The sequence below is a fragment of the Chelmon rostratus genome, chromosome 12, assembly GCF_017976325.1.
Source record: "Chelmon rostratus isolate fCheRos1 chromosome 12, fCheRos1.pri, whole genome shotgun sequence".
Classification (NCBI taxonomy): domain Eukaryota; kingdom Metazoa; phylum Chordata; class Actinopteri; order Chaetodontiformes; family Chaetodontidae; genus Chelmon; species Chelmon rostratus.
Window position 1 is genome coordinate 15,837,765 of NC_055669.1, and position 22,374 is coordinate 15,860,138.

General features: G+C 44.6%; 1 protein-coding gene across 2 annotated transcripts in view; it reads right to left on the reverse strand.

The window, feature by feature from the left end:
- The window catches only part of LOC121614478 (adhesion G protein-coupled receptor L2-like), an 87,202-nt gene extending 65,207 nt beyond the window's left edge, over window positions 1-21,995 (reverse strand). For both annotated transcript variants that reach the window (XM_041948346.1, XM_041948345.1), the window contains exons 1-2: window positions 21,423-21,995; window positions 1,041-1,245 (exon numbers count right to left, since the gene is read on the reverse strand). In XM_041948346.1, coding sequence (XP_041804280.1) covers window positions 1,041-1,116 — 76 coding nt within the window. In that variant the 5' untranslated portion in view covers window positions 1,117-1,245; window positions 21,423-21,995. The remainder of the gene's footprint in view (window positions 1-1,040; window positions 1,246-21,422) is intronic.
- Between the last annotated feature and the right edge of the window lie 379 nt (window positions 21,996-22,374).

A 22,374-nucleotide genomic window follows, 5' to 3' on the forward strand; every position in this document is an offset into this window, starting at 1 on the left:
CTATTCAACTCAGTTTGAAAGCCAGACCAAATCAGAGGGCTATTCTTCAAATACCTCAGTAAGACTCTCCCATAGTATCTAAAATTGCTAATCTACAAAAAAAAAAAAAAAGCTTGACAGACTCCTGGGATAGCCCGCTCCATAGCAATCTGGCTTTGTTAACAAATTGTGCACCACAGCTAGACCTAAAATAAAACTGGAGGAAAAATCTATTGCAGAACAAAACAGCAAGAGAGAGAGAGAGAAAAAAAGGCAAAATCCAAATTGAAAAGGAAGCCCCCAAAATAATGTGCTTCAACGTCTATCTGTAATCAATGCTTGGCACACAAGCATGTGATTTTGGGTTACTTTATTTCGTGGTACAATGGGACTGAAAGAGGGAACAAAATGTAATGATCATCATTAAGCAGACATACCAGCATCAGTGGTTTTGATGGGCATGTAACAGACGGGTGTGTTTGTGACAATACTTGTAATTACAGCCAAATGTACTAATCAAAAGTGAAGGAAGGAAGTAAAAAAGAGCCCTGGGATGTCATTGCAGACAATTAAAAATACTGAAACATTCTTTCCCAGTTCCTGAGTCTGGCGCTGGATCGAGCGGCCTGCTTTTGATGGTTGCAGGTGTACTGGCTGCACAGAACGATGTGATTTAGGCTCAAATAAAAAAAAAAAAAACGTGCCTATTCTCTGCAGCTCCTGCGCCTCAAAGTATGCTCAATCTGTTACGAAGCTCACTGTGTAAAAAAGGTGCAGTTATGAACCTGCGGAAAAAGATTTCTGACACAAGACGCGCGAGTGTTGTTCTGCGAAGAAATGTGTCAGGAAAGGAGTCCACGGGTTGCCGGGATTTTTCACTGAGTTCAAAAGTGCTCGAAACACCTTTTTCAAACCGCTGAAGAGAAACTATCAGCACACACTGAAGAATGTGTGCTAATAAATTCAACACATTCATAAGCTGAATAATAAGTGGTTTCTTGAAAGGTTGACCAGAATCACATTAACGCTGCTCTCTGCCACGTGACTCCATGGTAACTCACCTTCTGAACAGTGAACGCAGAAGAGAAGGAGCAAGAGGCAGCGAAACACTGGACACCTCCACAGTGCAGAGGCCATTATGTGTTGTATGCAAACAATCCAGGAGCCAATGAGAGTGGTTCAGCGTGTTGCAGTGGGAGCGCGGAAAGCTGCAGGGATGTCAACGGTCAGTAGTTCTCAGAGAGGCGTCACCAGTCATCTTCTCATCTGCAAGCAAAAGAGAAGAAAGAGCATAAGAATGGAGGAAAATTGACGGTCATCATCGCCTTCATTACAGCCTCGGGTGTCATCTTTTTACCTGGGCATGTGTGCACTGCAATAAAAGCCACTGCGTGTGAGCTGCTTATCAAATGTAGTCGAGCACAAATATGAGCAACGTGAAGCAGCATTCCTTGCTGCTGCTAGATTGAATTAAAAAGAGGCCTTTTTTTCAGATGTTCCACGGAAATACTTGCATTGAAGCTTTGCTCTTGAATGTTTATGAGGGCACCGACATGAAAACAAAGCAGATCCTGGCACTGCGCGCTCATACGGCGTGTTACGACTGAATGTTTACACTGCCTCGTTCTCCCACTCTTCCCTGTTCCACCTTCCCCATTTACTCCCAGATCCCCACGGGAGAGAGCTTGTCGCTCCGGCAACACGTTCACACAGGACGCCATTAGAGACACAGCTGCTTTGTGAGTTACTTTTGTCTCCTTCCTTATCAAGGGGTGGCAAAAAAAAAAAACAGCCCTTTGTCTGCAAAAGCAGCAAAAGGTTAGAGCCTGAGACAGACTAACACACCAGACAGATAAGCTGCTTACCAAAGTCAAACACCAAGGAGGGATGTGTTGTGTCATATGTGAAATGCCACACACACACACACACTCACACATGCATGCCTGCACAAGCGTTTTAACCAAGGGCGTGCACGCTCCGGCCGACGTGGACACACATGCAGAGGCGGCGTCCACACGAGCGCACACCCAGCCGCTGCGTTGCATCTTGTTTATTCCCATGGGAGTGCCATCCAACATCTCCCTGCTGTGTGCACACACACACACACACACACAAACAAAGTAACAAACAGGATCGGTCACTTGGTAGCCGTCGCCATGCAGAGGAGAGCGAATGTTTCCCGTTTCTGAATGCTGCTCCTCCACAGCCACCCGTCAACCACCCTGATTACTTTATAATGAACCTAAATTTGAGCAGCGGAGCAGTCAGCTCTGATCGCTCTCCGGGCCTCGCTAATGCGCTTGGATATTTTTGGCAACATGAAAACCCACAAAACATGGGAAGGCTTCACATTAGCACACTGACTAATAATTTAAGTCACTATTAGAATCATTCTCTACATGACCAATGCTTTGTCAGGGGGACAATATGTGAAAAAAAGGCCCACTGGATCTGCACCTAGCCTGAGAGAGTGTTTATTTTCATTTGAGGTCACGCTAACCGAGCAGTTGTGCAGCATGGTCTGAGCCGAGGAAACACACATGCAGCAAGCTTATAATCTATCAGTTAAACTTGGGCGATTTTTGTGGGAATTGCAGTTTTATTTGTCTTCCAGTTGTTTATCTGCCAGTGGCGCCCAACCAGATCAGATAAGACAGAAATGTAGGGTACAAGCTCTCCTGCACGGGAATTCTCACACCACCGGCCTACCGAGGCCGCTCATGCTCTCAAGTCTTCTAACAAGACTGCCACCAGTTCAATATTGGGCAGAACACCAGATCTCCAGAGACACACGTGACTCCTTCCTCAGCCATTTATCTTCTGCAAATATGAGGCCTGGGGCCACGGGGCAACCATAATGGTGGCTGACAGGAGGAGATTGGAAACTGTTGGGGGGGACATCCCCCTGCCCTTCTGGCCCGCTGGGCCCGCTGAGCCGCTCAGCCCCTCCAGACACCAGGGGGCGAGAGCCTGCCAGGCCTCGCGGATGCAGACTTGCCCTCACCACCCCGGGGTCCTTTCTCCTGATCGGCCGTCGCCCCGCTGAGCAACACGTCTCCTTTCTCCCTTAAGCTGGTGGAGGACACAGCCATGCTCATCTTCCTAAAAACACTGTTTTGTTTGGTGGGATTTCTGCCCTGAATCGGTCCGGACTTGAGATAAAGGGATTAGGCGATTAACATTAAGATGCTTTACACAAGTACTGACAGACGTATCATAATTTCACATCAGGGGACGGCAAGGATGATGGTTGTGGGGGGCTAAGATGTTCTCAAGCAGAAAATGATTTTTAGGAGGTAAGTGAGGCATCGTTAACCCCTCAGAGATTGTGCTAAGGAATTATCTACACCCCCCCCCCCCCCCCCCCCCCCCCCCCACCCCCCCAAAGCCTGGGAATTGAGGTTACTTGTTTCTTAGCCAGCGATTCTGGCATAATGATCATCATGTTCCACTGAGGCAGACATTTAAAAAAAGGTACACAGTTATGACTAACTGTCACCACCTACACTAAATCTAATGGGCTCAAGCACACAATATACACCAGAAGACCACTGGCTAAATAAAAGTTATTAATTTTCATCTGCGCCTTGAGCTCCTCTTCCTAAAAAATCACAAGTATATACATTCCCTCGGGTTTTCTCTCTCTATTAACAGTATATCTTTCTGGAAACAAGACAAAAAAAAATCCACCCATGCAATGAAAAATGATATGCAAACATTCAGGACATCTGTTTTTCTTTTGTCTCCTATACATACACAGTGGAAACCCAAGGAGAGAAATCTATCATCAGTTAAGATAATGGAGGAAATCACAGTCCACAGCCAATTTTTCACATCAGCCTGATAGAAATAATAAGCAAGCATTTAAAAGAGGACGGCAAGCAATTAAAATATAATTAAAATAAATGGATAGAAGGAGACAGCCCACATGTCTTAACATGAAACACAAGGCTGTGCGCAACAGCCGGCTGAATGAATGCGAGTCTCCTTTGACAAAGCTTGTGTCTGCCTCACTCAAGCTGGAGAGGCGTCCAATGAAAGAGAGAGTGAGAGAAGGAGGGGAGGGGGGGGGGGCAGTTTGAGTTTCTAAGCCGGGAGGGACTAAATGGATGGGAGAGGGAGAGCAGAGGAGGAGAAGAATGGAAGGGGGAGAAAGAAGGGGGCGGTGGGGTCACTGCAGAGGATTGACAGCCTGTGAGTATGGCCTGACCTCCTGGGTGAGCCTCCAAGTTTTCTCCACAGGCTTAGAGAAGACAAAAATAAAGCCCAGGAATGTTAATTTATTTTCAATTGTCGACGCCGAGAAGACACAGATAAAGAGCGCATACATACATATCAAGTAAGGCCGCGACAAAACTAATGCACAAGTCCAAGTGTAAGCTGGAAACCTACAAGTGAAATAGAGATGTGGCTCCGTTGAGCCGCATCTTGCCAACACAATGATCCGTCTTCCACTCTTTGAATAACTACTAATTTGGGGAACTTTCTGCCCCGCCCCCATGCCCTACATTCAGGACAAAAAAAGACGCACATGTGAGAGGGGAATTTCAAACATCAGAAAATGGTTGATGGGCTAGAAGTGGGAGACGGGAACTACAGGAACTAAGAAAACACAGCCTCCAGACACTTTTTTCCCCCCCTGTCTTCGGTGCACCCTGATGTTCCCAAGGAACGCTTTTGTCATGACAGTCCTGTCAGGGCTGCGCTTTCAGGCCCTGCAGGGACATGATGTCATTTCCTTGGCTCCACCAGTGATGGAGAGAACGTGCCATCAACCGCCAGACGCAGAGAAGGGCCGCCACCGAGCACAGTCTGCACAGAGTGTTTTCTCAACACGGAGCTGATAAGATTATACTATTAGGATACACAGGTTGTAAACTGGGGCTTTGCAGCAGTGCACACCGAAACAATAAAGACTTCTCAAGGGTGTCTTCAGCAGAAATGATTTGCTGTCAACAGAAAGTTAAAAATCTGAGAGCTTTCGTCGTCTTTTTTCGTCGTAAACTCAATATTTATGGTTTTGGACTGTCAATTAGACAAAACAAGCAATTTCAAAATATGATGACTTATTGTTCAGTCCAGTGAGTGCGATGAGTCAAATTCCTTGCACGTGCACACATACTCTGATTCTGATCCTGAAATGGGACTTTTGGACTGTTGGTCGGACAAAACAAGCAATTTGGACATTGAATTTTTGCCTTCAGGAAACTGTGTGTGGTAATATGAGAAAAGTCTATATAAGGTTTAACAGCAGTTTTAACTTTAACTTGAGAGCAATAAAATATCCAAACCAACCTCTTTACTCCTTACGAGCTCCTACGAGCCAGTGTGGGCTACTTATTCCATCATAATTGCAGCTTGGTTCAGTGCCTATAAATAATTTATGTGTCAACAGGTGTTTTTATGATGATAGATGTTCTGTTTAGGTCTGGGTCAGAATGACTTCCTGTAACATTTAAACATACAAAACTCTAATTCAAGGCACTTAAACTGAAGCTTTTATGTCTTGTTTTGTTTTGCGGATAAATGGCTCTAGATTAAAAGGAGACATCTGAGGCAAAGAGAGCTCCAAAAGCCCAAACAGAAAAGCCCTGAAAGGTGCAATGCTTTACTATTTTATTGAGAGAGCACAACAGTTGGTGTGTTCAGCGGCTCTCGGCCAAGTGATTGAGGCAGTAGATAAGATAGAGTGCCAGCGGGCAGATGGACATGGCGAAACAGAGGGGTGAGCAAAGAAGCTTAGCAAAGTGAAGAGAACAAAGAAGACCCAGACTGAACAACCAGGTTAGTGTCACGCAAAATGAAGAGAGGGTGGTGTGCAGTTTTCAAAAAGGAGCCGCGGAGGTGCAGACGCTTGCAAGAAAAGGCTAAAAGTGGATGTTTGTGTCGAGGTATGGAGTTAGAAACCACAACAAAATCATGAAACGCAAAGGACTCATTACTATTATCACATTTGTCTCTGTCTACTTCATGCGTCGATAGCAACGCTGACGTTAAGGCTGCAACATACTATTACTGTCATTATCCATTCATCTGCCTGTTTGTGCAATTCATCGATTAACTGCTCAGCCTATAAAATGTCAGAAAATTGTGCAGAATGCAAGTTTCCAGAGCCAAATACCTTTGCTTTGTCCAGCCAACCGTCCTAACACCCCAAATCTTCCCTTTTGTACTATTAAAGATGAACAAAACTGGACAATATTCACATTGAGCAAGGTAGAACCAGTGAGTTTTTCCAACTTCTGCTTTAAAAATGTTCAAATATTACTTTGTAAACGGTAATCTTTTCATACTTCGACCTAAAACCAGTTGCTTGCTGCAGAGAGGTTTTATGGTAGTACAGTCACCTTTTCAGATTCCCCAGCTGGTTATTCTCTAAAGGTTACTGGACCGTATTTGAGAATGTGTGAAAAAACAGACTAAAATGTCTGTTTCATTCATCAATATTCGCCGCCATGTTGCTTCGAGCTCAGCGGTCACTTCTGCTTGCCATTGAGATGAATAGGCTGACCTCGGAGCAGTTGGTTAAGCAGAGGGGTCAGCGGAGAGGAGCAGAGAGCAGCCTCGACGCCGGCATGGAAAAGAGAGGTTTCTCCTTTTCAATCAGTCCCTTCACAAATGTTCTGACAGCCTCACTTCTCACCTCCTCCACACATAATTCTAGCACTCCCCTGCCTGCTCTTCATCCACACAAACACACCCACACACACACTGCTCACCTCCAGCTCGCTGCAATGCTAAAAACACATTTTTACAGCGGAAACCATGACTGGCCTGGCAACATCACCCCTCGCCTAAACACGAGCAACACACACACACGCACACACACACAAGCGTGCACATGCACAACAAATTCATTTACTCCTTCAACACGTTTCTGGAAGGTGATGTGTTGATGTTCACACCTTCTGGGGGGAAATACACTGACGCGACGTTGAATTTTTGCACACTGTAGCCCCATTCAGACTGGATTAGTTTTCAGCAAAATGTACGTGAAGCAAATGCTAATACGGAACATCTGTGTTGTTAACGAACAACATGCGGGGGGAGGAGAAGCCTGTGCAATCAGCCTCCGCCGCTACAGAACTCCATTCATGTGCTGCCATCGCACCAGAAACGTACGACAATGATCAAACATAATTTCCGCGACTGACAGCAACTTGTTTAAACAATGACAAAGAGGCAAAGGGGAAGAAACGCTGCCTCTGTGGCATCCAGTGATCTCAGTTTGGGGTCAGAGCTAGACGAGCGTGCGGAGTCCTTCTCTCCCCCAAAAGGAAATGACACATTATTTGCCAACGATCTCAGGGTTGTCATTTCGGATGGGACTACGGTTTTATTCCTGCCAGGCCCGGGAGGTCTCCGATTTGGCTGACCGCTGAAATCCGTACAAGTTACTGACATGGCAAGATTCGATGGGACAGAAATTTACAGACATGCTCCATTTTCCATTACACCCCCCCCCCCCCCCCCCCCCCCCCCCCCCCAAAATCTAATCCCATCCAAATGGGGCTTATGACAAAGTGGTACAATGACAAAGTGGCATTTTTGTTGCCAAAAGCGAAGAGCGGTTACTTTTTTACTAGGAAATATATGCAAATTGAGCAAACACTATTAATCCTTGAGAGGAGCAAGTAGTTGGCAAGTAGTAACCGAATAATACATTTTGAATCGCATGCGGGGGCGTAGATTTGGTTTCAAAAGTGGTGGTGGGGGCACAAATGAAGTCAGAGGCGTATTAATGTAGAAACTACCACATTATTAGGAAACTGGTTATTGCGCTTTTCAAAATAATGGCATTCTTATAAAAAATTTAAAATGTCAATTCCAGATTTGTTAAAACACCAACGGCAATCGCTGCTAGAGGCCAGATTAGAGCTGAAACAAAACCATGTTTGACATGAAAATGACAAAAAAAAAAAAAAAAAAAAAAAAAAAAAAAATCCGTGTGATTCCAACTTTCAGAATAAAGTACTTGCTTATTAGGGACGGCTGCTTTGAAAGAAGCCATTTGATGTCAGGCTGGGCAAAGGAAATTTGTGATTTTAATAAATTAATTGATAATAAAGATTATGATAGATAGATAGATAGATAGATAGATAGATAGATAGATAGATAGATAGATAGATAGATAGATAGATAGATAGATAGATAGATAGATAGAAAAAGGGTAGGGACAGGCAGGCCTGAGAGGACAAAGAAGGACAAAGAAAGTCCCCTCTCTGTTCTCATTTGGAGTTTGGCAGGTGGACAGTCACAGGCCACAGTTCAGAGAGATTATATCGAGTAAATCGAACTGAAACTGTAAAAGCTGGTCGGACAAAAACAGCATTTTGCAGAGCATTGGAAATTGTGTCACAGATTTTACATCAATGTTGCCATCAAGTCAATTCTCACTGGCACATTTCAGCCAATCGTCACTGAACACAAATAAGATCATTTGCAAAGTGTTAAAAGTTTGGTTCAAACTCGTGCACCACCTACGACAACTAGCTGAGAGCTGCCAGCAGTACAAGCCTCTCCATCCCCTCCATTGTCACAGCCACACAGCTTTATTCTTATCAGAAGAACATAAACGGCTAACCAGCCATTTTTCACGACTCAAACAAGCTGCCATGTCTCTCCTGACATCCAAATTTACATTTCATGCTCAATGCATTTTTATCCTGATTTTAGAAGCTATTTAAACTTATATGGCTTCTCTCAACTGGAAACAATTTAATGTTATGCCACAATGGCTCACTTCACATACACTGATACATCCATCCTCCTGGTTTCATCACCTTCTTGTAATGGATTCATTAGAAAGTTTAAAGTTTGAAGCACATTTTTGTCCAAAATCCAGTCTGCTTTGCATTATGCATGCATGGTCAGCACATGGGCTGCATTCCAACTGTGGCCAGTTTGTGTGGTCTCTATTCATTCAGTGTCTTTGGTGACTGACATGCATTAATTTTCCTGAATTCAGGGCTGTAATGTGCACCCAGAGGCACAGTGATCATACAGAATTTTATAAAACACACACGTCAGTCACAAAGGCACAGATCACTTTACACGAGGGCTGATATCAATGTCAGGATATTAATCAGAATAATTTACTGATATAAAAACACATTCACACTCTAGCATTAACACAGCAGCCTCTGAAAAGACCATTAAGTTGAAATGAGCTCTTTTTCAACAAAACCTGAACATTATAACCTTCATGAAGTTGGGATTTATTGCATGGCCAGTGTATTAAACTGCATTCAATTTCGCTATGCGTAGGTGTGCTGACTTAACTGGCAACTCAAGATATGACCAGAACAAAATCATTTAAAATGAGGGTAAAAGTCATCTACAGCTGAATGAATCAGTCAATTAATCGACAGTCTGCTGGTTAGACAAAACAAGCAATTTGAAGGCGTCAAATTGGATTCTGGAAACACTTTTTTGTTGTTGTTTTTTATATTAATTATTTAATAGTAAAATTGAGAAAAGAACAATCACGGATTATTAAAATAATTGTTAACTGCAGCACAAAAGAGATACAATTTCTGTTAAGACATTTAACATTACGTATTCCATCGAGCAAAACCACAGACAGCGTAATAAGCAGGCAGAGCTTCTGGGTCTGAAAACTAAAGCCACCTCTGGTTCCTTAAAACTGTATTCTTTCTATTGGCCAGCAGGGGGCGACTCCACTGGTTGCAAAAAGAAGCCTGATTGTTTGTAAGCTTATGAGAAAATGGCCCTACTTCTCACTTGATTTATCACCTCAGTAAACATTTCCCTAATGAGTTTATGGCGTCAATCGCTAGTTTCAAGTCTTCTTTAATACAGCATGATGTTTATTTTATAATTTATGTTCCCAGTTAGAGTACAATAGACAATAAAGCGGGGTCTTGCTTTAGGGTGCGGCTGCCTTGTGATTGACAAGTTGTTACCACAGCCCGTGTCCTCGGGATCTCAGTCAGATCCAATCAGGACACGGGCACAGCAATGCATATCCTCCTCAGCTCATCCAAATATGGTCACTTCTGGCTCCAAAAAACCAAGCTGGTGACTGCCGTAATGCCAAATTCCAGGATTCAAAATTGTAGTCCATAAACCAGTGCGTCATGTCACGGTGGGTTCATATCATAGCTGTATAAAACATGGATGTAGTCTCCGTGACGCCACCCACTGGCTTCTGAAGAGCCAATGTGAAGCTCTGTGACAGTGGCTCCAGCCATTGCTGTCTTGGCAGTGCCTGACCCCACCAAACTCCTGGCTAATCCAAAAAATGAGTGAGGTGGAGCGTGGGTGGTGCTGAGGAGGGGCAAATGAAGCCTGTTGTTTTAGAAGCTAGCTGTCACATGCCCAAAATTATGCATAACCTAAAGCCTTAATAAAATCTAAACAGGTAAGGTATGTAAAAATTTACCCACTGTACAATTATTATGAATGAATTGGCAATACTTCAATATTTCTGCTATAAAGTTGGGCTTTCCCCATGATAAACATGTGAAATAGTATATAACAAGGGTCAATATGCTAAACACCTTTAAAGAAATGGAGACATAAAGATCAATTCGGAGGAGCTATAGTGAGTGAAAACCTATTAATATGTAAATATTAAGATCCTGACAAAAAGGTAAGTGGGACGACAGAATCTCCAAGTCTGAAATGTATAAGTTTCTTGGAGAAGTAAAGTCTCAGAGAGCTGAATGAGGTGGAAATTGACTCCATGCTGTGCTCTGCAGGGTTTCTCTAGATGTTAAATGATGTTAAGATCTGGTGACAGAGGAAGCCATTCCAGGAATATGATTTAATTCCTGAAACCACCAAAAAAACACGGTGCAGCTACTGTAGTCTTGTGAAATTGCCTCATATACCTTGGCCATTACACAATGCTGTGAAGTAATCGTCAGTCCTAATGAGTCCCACGAGATGGCTGCCAATGCTATTATAGGCCCACGGTCGACAGCAGACGTATTCTGTCTTTTCCTGCAGGTAAATCTATCAGAATGCAGGAAAACACGCGGGAAATGTTGAACGCCGTCCTGCTCTGTCAGTTTCTCAGTCTTTTGCTTATAATACCAGGTAATGAGCTGCAAGTGTGCCTTAGTGTCACACTCTCTGTCCCTCCCTCCAGCCCCAAGCCCACTCCCTCAAACTGCCGCCATTCTCTTCCTGTCCACCAGATGCCCTCTGACTTTCCTTCCCCATCACCTGACTGCCCCACCCATCTACCCACCTGAGACACATTCAATCTGCAAACGTGTCTTTGTTACGGTTAGAATGACGTGCTGCCGCAAAACGGCGTCTCCACATACTCTGACTCGATTGGGATGTTCTCTGCTATTCTCGACAGTGACCTTTTTTCCGGCGCTGAACTCACGCCACATTTCCCACCTCTCTCCTCGGCCCTGCAGTTACCTGACCTTCTCTGCCCACCTGCTCACCTGTCCTCACTTTCCTCATCAGTCCTCCAGCTATCAGCCATTTACATTCACCTGGTCAGTTCACCCTATGTTGTTTTCTTGTCTTTTTGCTTTCCAGTTTCTGCCACCTGAGTCATCCCGCTGCCTCCTCTGTTGGTATTTGGGTCCTGTTGCCTTGCACAACCAGCCGTGACACTTGGATGAAAGCGTTTTCAAACGGGCGTCCACATCATCAATACCTGCTCTGTGAAGGCGATGATATTTAGCTGAGGATGTTTTACAGAGAGTTTTGATTTCACGGTTCTATTGTGTTTCCTATCCATCCTACTGGAGTCTGTGTATCTACTTTTTTCTACCGATTCCCCGGTAGATTTAATCCCATAGCTGTAAAAACAACATATTCCACATGTTATCACCTTATAAAGTTAACTTATAAAGCAGCAGCCTATTTACACATCCAGCAGACATGGAGCAACATTAGCATGCATCTGTAGTCTTGTTTCTGCCACCTGATGAATGTTGAACCCAATATCCACTCTCCTTTTAGCTCTGTTTTTGGTTTCTACCAACTCCTGGGGGAAACTATCTGTCCCCACAGATACTCCACGTTCCACCGTGTTCACCAGCTTACTAACTTTGCGGGGTAGTGGGTTTTTATAGCTTTTTCACTGAAGCGAGCTGTCTGATGCTGCCAAAATTAATGCTCTGAGAGTGGTTAGAGTGGAGTTTTTGCCCCTAAACTGAAACAATGAGCTAAAAGATGCTAAAACAGTACCCTGTCACATTACATGCTGCCATTTGAGCTGCTGTTAATGGAAAATTTTTGATAAGTGCAGCTTCAATTACAATTTTTGTCATGTCTTGACTTTCTGCCATCATCTTTGTATACTGCTTCCAATACCTCCTTAAATTATTTGTAGTTTTCAGGGCTGATCTGTAATTCAGGCCATCTCTGTTTGGAACTGGTAGTTCCATCATTTCAGTTTAAAAAGTGGTGATTAGCTTCTTTTGAAGCGGACACACAAGTGATAATTTAGTTGAATTTCCATTAAAAAAGAGTAAAAGAGAAAATAAGATACGCTCGATGACACGATAACAGTGGCAGCTAATGTCAGTGTGTGTACTCTGATTTGGGAATAAGGGGCCATTAAAAATATTCTGTGAATGTTTGCGTGAAAGCAGGAAAATGACTTTAAGTTCATAGATGTCCTCCATGTTCTGCTTTAAGTATTTCAGGCTGTTAATAATCACACGAAACTGGAGAAAACTGATCCTGGGGGGGCCGGCTTGGACGCAGAACCTGATTATTCTGACTTTAAATTTCAATTCAGTTTGTTAAAGCATGATTAAAAACACTTTATAACTTTGAATGAAAACATGTTTGTTTGTGCTGGCCTGTTCAAATCTAACAGCATTTATGGCAGGCAGATTATTTTGAATTACTGCTCGAATTAGAAAAAAATCATTTGTAGAAATGCAGTATTTCACCAAGGCTTAAAATATCAAGATAGTATCTGTTAGCCATATTGCCCAGCTCTACCATTTGGCTGTATTGAGTTGGAAATGAGCCATGGACTTAATATGCATACACGCGCTGTAGGCCTGGACGGGTTTTGTGCTTTCAATTCAAAGTAATTTTTTCTCAGCATTGGTTTCTAATAATTTGTCCACCCACTCTGTCTGTTCCTTTGGAAACCAAGACAGACGCATCAATCTGCAGCATTTCCAGTGGGAAATGGGAACTGGTTGGACTTGTTTTTCTTGTTCTTTTGTACATAATTACTTTCATGTTCTCTTCCTGTCTGCACCTTGACAGTCTCTGGGCTATTATTTAAGATTTACTGGCCCTGATTCAGCTGTGAAACACTTAATTTTCATCTTGAAAGATGGAGCCACTGCAGGTTTACCGGTGAGCTTAAAATGTCTCTTCCTCTATAGCAGCTATAACATTCATGCCTGCTAAAAAAAAGAAAAAGAAAGCTGAAAACACTCTTTTCTACAGGACAGCTGCAACTTGAGCTTTAACAAGTCAGAATGGACAAAAATACAACATCTAAAATTACATCTAAACAACAAGATAAGTTTCTAAAAATCTGGGTCCAGTCTTGGACTGTAACACTGGCCAGGCTCGGCGTGTAAATGCACCAAATCTGTGAGATTTTGGCAAAAGACTGTTCACAGGGCCAAACATGGTGCTTTTTGACTGAAACACTTCCACATCTCTAAATTAATATTAAAATGGGACCTGAAATGAAGCTCAAAGGACAATACGCCCGCATTTCAGCATGCCAAATTATACGGTTTACCAGTATTTCCATGAGTTTGTTCTGCTCGTTCCATTGTGATGCAAACTGGAGGGCCATACGAGCGCACAGAGAGTGAATTGGAACAATGATGAAAGTGCGTGCTATGAGAATCGGGGCAGCTGTCAGGGTGTACGGGTGGACATTTAGCGGTTAAGGGCTGATTTACTGAAAAGCAGCTACGTGCACATGTTCAGGTTCTGCGTTTGCGGCGCGTTTCACAGTTTGTCATTCAGGGTCAAAGGAGCAGCTCAAACCTTCGTTTCACCGTTTAGAAACAAATTATTCTCTTGGCTGTGTGGTTTCGTCCTCCAAGATATGTTGAGAAATCCTGTTTATGCTACCTTGGACCAAGGATATAACAATATGAAGGCAAAAAGAGTCAATTTTCCTCCAAAACAAATCCACTTGAACTGTGAATGCTCTGCAACACCTGGCTATTCAACTCTCTCTACCAGGAGCTGCAGCTACAGATTTAATCATCCATTTATCTGTTGATCATTTTTACGATTCATCGTTTGGGCTTTAAAATGTCAGAAATTAGAGAAAAAGTCACACATTCCCAGAGCACAATGTGAACTCTTAGTGCTTGATTTGCTCGATCAAGAGCCCAAAACGCAAAGATATTCAGTTTAGAGCGACGTGCAACAGGGAAAAGCAGAACATCCAACCACAAGTCAGAGAACGGCTGGTGTTTTTACTAAAACTGACCCGAACAATCCTTGCTACAGAGTCGAATTGTCCACTCAAACTCCAAAACTTAAAATAACAGCTTTGCGTCACAGTCTGAGCACGCTGTGTTAACAAAAGTAGATAACTTGAAACATTTGTCTCTACAAGATAAAATAGCAGACCCAGAGCGCTGTGTGTGTCCCGTATAAACCAACAAATATAAGCAACAAATACACAGCCGCCATAACGCTCCTCAATGCTTCAAAAACAGAGAAAGGCCTCTGTAGATGCAATGCTTTTCTCTGCTGCCAAGTTCCCTTGTGCTGTGGCTTAGCCCAACAGTAGTGTAAAGGATGCATGCTTCTTTTATTTTATTTTCAGCCCCCTGCCGCCGGCCCCCCCCCCCCCCCCCCCCCCCCTCCTCCAGTACATCATTCCTTTGGGTGTTTGTGCGGTGTCCCTTAGTTACAGGATAAGAGACCCAGTAGCTCAGAGAGTTAAAAGCCTGCCCTGTCCCACTCATACGAACAAGACCATCAATAATTCACCCTCATCGGGAAGCATTATCTAACAGCCTTATAAAAATTTAAAGATTGTGGGTGACAACACGGAACCATGCAGAAAGTGCTCCGTAAGAGGACACTCCAGGTGGCAACAGTGCATGTTAAAGTGGAGGCAGAGGAGGACTCGTCTGCGCCGCCGTGTCAGACGGCCCTGCGAGGCTGATTTAACCATTACACACAAAAGACAGACGCCCCGCCGAATTAAGGCAAAGTCAACCAGGAGACACATATCCTCTCCCCTCCACCGGCCCTGCGTGTGCGACTGCAGCACAGAGGTGGAAGCGTTTGCTCGGCTGTATTAACGCCCAGGCTTATTCTCATTGACAGTGAAATCCCTCTAAGCCTAGATCAATTACATCCAGCTCTGCTGTAATTAAAATGTCCTAACAAAGGTCTTAGGAGCACAGCAGAAAAACCTGCCCGCTGAAAGTAAGCTCAGTCCACATTATAGCGCCATCTCCTTGAAAATAGCTCAAGATTAGATTCAGCCTTTCTTCGCTGATAAGTGTCCATGCGTGGTGCGCCGCTCTGTCTGTTCTATCCCTTAATAAGGTCAAGCTATGATTTAAGATAGTGAACGACGCACATGAGCTCACATGAAACACAGTTGCGCCGCAATATTTTTAATCAGCGCAAGTTCATAAAATAAAACACCCATTCATCTGCAGCACACAAAAAAGGGCCTGCGCTTGTTCCAGCAGCCACAAGTAATAATGAAATGAATTATTTGTTCTCTTAAGTTCGTCAGATGCTTGACTGTGTGCTGCCGAGGGATGACATAATGCTTATGAGTCTCCTAATTAAAGCTCAGCAGTGGAGTGATTAGCAATCACAACTCCGCTCTTCAAATATCAAGATCTGATTTGCTTGGCTGATCAACAAGGTTCCTTCTCTCGCTGCATCTCACAGACGCAGCAGGCTTTCGAAATGGAGGGAAGCAGAAACTCAACGAGCGAGGGCTCAGCCGAATTTTCACTTCTATTCGCTTTTTTTTTTTCCCAGGATGCCATTTACGTTGCAATACTTTGCCCTCTTTATTTTTCTTAATGCTGTCTGCCAGCAATCATAAAGCGGATTACACACTGCTGCTGATGATTGCTTCAGTGTTTTTGGTTTTATATGATAATTCATTATAGTGTGAAACCCCGTGGAAAAAAAAAAAGCCATCAACAACATTACTTATGGCAGCCACCAAAATTAAAGTTGAAAGCTGTTCCCTGGTTGCGCAGAGGAGGGACTATTCCACAGACACAGAGAGAGCAAGATGGCTGACTGCACTGACACATTGTGAAAGCACGCCTTGCCATCCTAGGTAATAGATTCTCTTTGCTGTGTGACTCCCACCGCTTCTCATCTTCTGTGACAACGCCTGCCAATCAAAGCCTGGGGAACATTCAAGGGCTTTGACAATATCTCCTCACCTTGAAAACTCATTGGCTTCATCACAAGACACCAAGTGACACCAAGCAGGCATCAAATAGCCATTAGACATGGCAGACAAAGAGGTGGCAGACTAAAGGTGATCCCGTGCCTCTTTTCTCAGCACCAAAACGGCTCTCTGAAACTCGGCATTAAAAGCATTCTCTCTATACACGAAGCCACGTCGACGGCGAACGGCAGCAGTATAGTGGGAGGTGAAATGTAAGCGTTGGTCAGAAACAAAATGCAGCTTTCTGATCATTTGAGAGAATCCGCTGTGAGACGTACAAAAATACTGAACCCATCCTTTCGACACAGTGAATAACCGGCTTCTCTGGAAGCAAATGCACCTCTGCTGTTTACGTGAAAGCATTTAATAGAGGAATTTGAGCCGTCGCTCACATGCAGACGCCCCGCAGATGACTTATTTGGAAAACAAAACACTGGTGTTACAATCCCTTTCCTTTCAATGCAAAACGAGAAATAACAGCGTTACACCGCATCAGCCGACTGATTTACATTTTTATATGATTCATGAATACCATAAAGGCGGACGGGGAGAGGTTTTTCTGCAGTGAGGCATGGCCTGAACCTCAATTTCTGGGACAATTACATGATACTGTTAAGGAATTTGAGGAAGAGGGAAGCATTTCCTCAGTTGAAGACAGATGACCTGTCAGATACACCTAACGCCAACACAAAGCCTTCAGCCTTCAATCCGCACACTTCCTGTGACCTATACTGTGTCAGGACCAAATAAAGAACACTATCTTTGTACCCCCCTGAGACAGAGCAGTGTCCTCGTATGCTAATGCCAGCCAGCGCTGAGGAAGAAGCTCTGAGGGCGGCCGGGACAACTCACAGGTCAGTGCTAATCTTCTGATATATGGAGCCTAAAGACCCGGGACACATCCATCACACGGCGCCCACGGCTCCCCAACTGGGCAAGATGCACACACACTAAAGGGTTAACCCCCCCCCCTTAAAGAGACCTCTGATGATCCGTCACTCAAGACCCATCCTCCTTTTGAGTGTCCTTTAACAACACCGAGGGGGCGGCGTTCTTAGCGGAGGCTCGGCGGTGAGTGCGTACAGACCCAGCGTGACTGCTAGACCTAAGCTCCGAGCCTCTGTTGATCATTAAACATCCATTTTAAACCAGTGGGGGAAAGTTAACTGTCATTTTAAACGCAGGAGGTGGCGGAACGGGGGAGATTTTTTTTTTTTCCCCACTCCCTCAGATGTGTTTTCTCTGCGAGAGGGAGCGAGGCCATGCATCCATCCATCGGGTTAACTACCCTAACACATAATCATTCGTTCCAGTCATCTGTCTCTTTATTTTTGAGGCGAGCCACAAACAGCTATGTCGGGCTTTCGCAGTTAAATGACAAACTCACCCCCAAAGCACTTTCAAATAAACAAAATGCCCTTGTTGTTGTTGTTGTTGCTTTTTTATTATGATTATACCTGCTCATCTGCTTTGTATTCTTCCTCCTCCTCCTCTGGCTAACATGGCCAACAGTGCAGCTTCAATACATTCTTTTTTGTTTTTTTAAACAGCATCACTGGCAAACGTCAGGTTCAAGTCAGCCCCTCAGAATCAGAAACGACTACTACCGGAGCATTTTGCAGCAACACTCGCCCAGGAAGAAATCCATGGCAGAAGGAGCACTGATGCCAATTTCTCCACCGGCAGCAGCCTCAACAGAGCAGAATGCATGTACCTCTCCTCCTCAGCAGCTTTTTAATAATTTGAACAAGCGGCCTCGGCTCAGCACACCACGGCACTGTTTCCACTCTTCCACTCCGATCTCTCTCCGCTTTTGCTTGACTCAACAAACTTACTACACTTGCCGTTGTTATCGCTCCTGGCCTATCCTCCTACTCGTACACAATGCAGAGAGCCCTGTTCTCGGTGGCAGGAAAACACGGGAAACCACTAACAGGAGAAGATGTAGACTGGTGTAAAGTCAACAGGGAAAAAAAAGGAGGATTTCACCATCGAGGAGAAAACGCTCTGAACGTCCCACATTGATTTCATGTAACTGATGTAAACGCAGGATTTCTCCTGTAAGACGAGCCCAATCAAAACTGTCTCATCTGCCATTATGCGTCACTCCCTCCTTCCCCTCTCTCTGTCCATTTGTTCGTCAAACTTCTCACAGCGAGCACGTCAGAGGAATTGAACAAGACAGCTGTCAAACCCGCCCGCCATGAGTGAAGATGGCAGGTGAAGTTCTCCTTTCTTTTTTTTTCTTTTTTCTCCTGTTCTCCTGCTCTCTCGGTTCAAAAACTCCCACTCTCGCCTCCCTCTCGAAGTTTTCTTTATGTTATTTTGTCCGAACAAAGAAAGGAGAGGAGGGAGCAGGCTCTCTTCTCAGGTTGGGGAGCGGTTGGCTCAAGCTATTACCCCGGAGCAGGATGACCATGAAGGGGCCGCCGACCCCTACTGCGCTCCCAGTGGCATTTACATTCCCTGTCTCTGTGTAATAACGCCTCGCATTGCTGCACTTTCTTTCACTATTAACCTCTGCTGATCCTGCTTCCAAAGAAAGGCCGTGCACGAAGGCAAGAAGCACTGTGTTTTGTTTTGTTTTGTTTTTTTGTGCTTACTCAAAGTGACTGTTTATTTTTGCCTCTCTTGAACTCACCTTAAATTGCAGAGAACATTAGGCAATGTATCAGAAGAAAAAGAGGGGAAAAGAAAGCAGAAAAATCCATCAACATAAACAGTGTCTTTCAGCATTCTTTCACTAGCAAACAACAGCTGCACAGAATGGGAAATAAATATTATCTCGGCGACAGAAAAAACAATCAGGCACTGCTAGGTACTCAGAGTCCCTCACAAAGCTTGAATCCTCTGCGTCTTTACATCTACACTCGCTGAATGTGGAATTAAACCATTTATTTTGAAAGAAAGCACTTGAAAGTAAATTCACTTCGGAGCATTTCTGACGTCGACTGCCGCGGCCAAAATACCAGTGGAGTATGTAAACAGATTTTTCGTCGAGTTATTTATGCTTTCTCTTTCCCCTCACGCCGTGGCTGCGGTGGCCTCTCTTTCTCCTTGAAAATAAAATGCAGACCTTTGTTGATGTTTTATGCTCGCGTGGAGAGATGCTGGGGGAAATATTGTAACAGGCGAAACATTTTTAACATGACCACGTCTCTGAACGGCGGCCAAGAATTTCCGCTAAATACATGGCTTTTGGTGCGAGATTATGGCCAACAAATTCTCCCAATCCACACTAAATCTGTTTCCAACACACACACACACACACAACCAACTGCAGTGTCCAGCTATTCCTCACCAGTAGCCTCCACCACCACCAGCAGCAGCAGCAGCAGCAGCACTCTATCAGAACAAAACTGCTCAGAGGAAGGGGGCTGGTAGCTCAAGTTCTCCCTATTGAAATGCAGACACTTTGATATGGAAATTGGCAGTTACAAAAACCTGCTAGAATTCACACTAGCATGCATTGAAACCATTTGCGCAATGTGAGATGAGATGGCACTTCCTCCCAAGACAACGCAGACAAATGGACCAAACCAGCACGTCTGGGGCGGGTGAGAGATGGAGCGAAGGTAGAGAGGGTGGAAAGGAGGAGGAGGAGGAGGAGGGGTGGAGAAAGAGGCAACAGAACATTTGTCCCCCCACCCTCAGCCTCGGCCTCGGCCTCACCCTCCCTCCCATTTTTGAATTCCTACAATCCACTGTCCCCGGCATTTGTTTCAAGAAATAGCCTTAGCCTGAGCGAGGATTTGCAAAGTGCAACATCTACATGTAGCAGCAAAACATCCCATTATGGCCCTCTGGCAGGGGAACAAAATGACCTTTTCATCTTCAGGAATCACTGATGGGCATGTCAGTATCATCCTTTTTTTTTTTTTTTGTCTAGCCCTCCAAAATGGCTGGCACGACAGAAAAACTTCTCCGCCACCGCCAAAATATGGTCTGATCTGTGTGGTGGCAGGTCAGTTTCTCACGCTGTGCATACGGCTTATATAATGTTGCACTTTTCTTACTTCAGAACCGAGCAGCCTAATGCTTTGGTTTGCTTTTATTTCCAAAAACAACTGGATTTGAAAAAGTCATCATCCATGCTCCCCTGTGTGAAAGCTGTTATATAAGTATATGCCGGGGAAGCTCTCAGTTCCCTAACTTGTCAGTATGGCTTATATAATGTTGCAGCACTATGCTGATTTGGCATTGACGGTATGGATTATGTGTAAATGTTATTTAACCTTGATATTTCAGTCCGTCACAGCCGTGCTCTCCTGCGGTTTCCTGCCGAGGTCTATGCAGCCCTATCTCTAAAAGCTTCACGTGAGAATGAGATATGGTTCCCTGAGCCTGTAAAAACTGTGTGTGTGCGTGTGTGTGTGTGTGTGTCCCATCATCACACATGGCTGGCTCAGGTCTGTGAATTATACATGCCCTGTGAAATGATCTTATTTTATAGCCGCAAAATGGTGAAGTAAATGGAGACAGTAACTGACATCCAACTACTTAGCTCCATGGTGTCCTGGGCTGGGTGGAGATGTTTGTGCGAGCTCTGTTTTTTCACCACGTTATCCCGCTGATCATCATCAGTGAACATCTCGTAAATCAAGCCGTTTGTTTTTTTTATAGGTTTTTCATGCACAACCAGGACTTTCTTCATCATAGTGTTCACCTTAAATAAAAATATAATCCCTTTAGCATGTGAAAGCACCTTGAATAAAAGCATTTTCAAGCACTAAGGCATATTTTAGTTGAATTTCACTTTTTCACAAATATATATTTTAAAAATGATAAAAATCCATATACACCACATTAGATTCAGGATCCTCTAGCCAGGCAACTTGACATTAATTAAAAGTCTGGAGGCTGCAGACGCTACAAAATAACATCATACACCACGGGCTCTGTATTGATCTCAGCACAACAGTTTCAAACTGCCGGAGGAGCCCGTGGGCCCGTTTTCTGACATTTGCCTTATCATATCCTGGGAGTGTAAATAAAAGGTATTGATTGAGAGAGGCATAACCCGGCATCTCCCTCCAAAGACTCAAAACATCCGCTTTTAAAGGCTACTTACAGTGGGTACGCCGTGCCAAAATATGGATCCCGGCATGGAGTGTGAATTTGAGATCAACACCGGGAGCCCCCCTCCTCTCCTCTCCCTTTTTCAGAAGAGGCCCCCAGAAACTAAGCAGCGGGTCGCACAAAGACGGCTGGGGCTCGGCTGCATGCTCCACTTTCTTCCTCACAGCGGGCGGATGGAGGGCTTTCCAGCGGCAGGTATCTGCTCAAGCCAACATGTCCGGGACAGGACGAGCAGCTCCATGGCGAGGGGGTCTGTTCAAAAGTAATGATCGTTACTTCACCCCCTCCCTTTTCCTCCTCCTCTGGTGCGTGCACCCAGACTCCTTCCGACGGGAGCGCTACGCTTAGACTGCGTTGAAAAAAAGGATCACTTGAAGGAGATGCGCCCCAGCCTCGCTCCAAAATGAAACTCCGAGCACGTCTTCCACGCTGTCAAGTCTGTCTGAAAGTCTCCAGCGGCCTGGTTCACACACACAGCCCGAAGAGGGATGGTATGACTTCTTTCGTCTGGCTTTCGGTGCGCTCCCGGTTGTTCCCTCTGCGTCTCATCCACACGCCGCGCAGACAGTCGGAGCTCCAGCCGGACTGGAGGCAAACAAGGCGAGGAGAGACGGCGCACCGGTCCCCTGCTCTGCAGCAGCTGGCTGTGGAGGGCTGCGCGCAAAACATGGAGCGGATGCTGCCGGGGCACGGACCGGATCCTGATGCTAATTACCACAGCCCGCGTTAAAGGCTGATATTAACGCCTTATCTGGCGTGTGCTGCGTGTTAAAGCACAAACAAATGCTGCTGTACTCTCTCCAAGTGTATCAAACAAAACCCATGAAGTGCAGTATTTTAATCAGGATTCCCCGCTGTTTAATCAGCAGAAGAGTGCAAAAAGTGCAAGACCATTCATTACCAAAAACACCTTACTGAGAGCCGCTCCTATAAATAGCATGCTA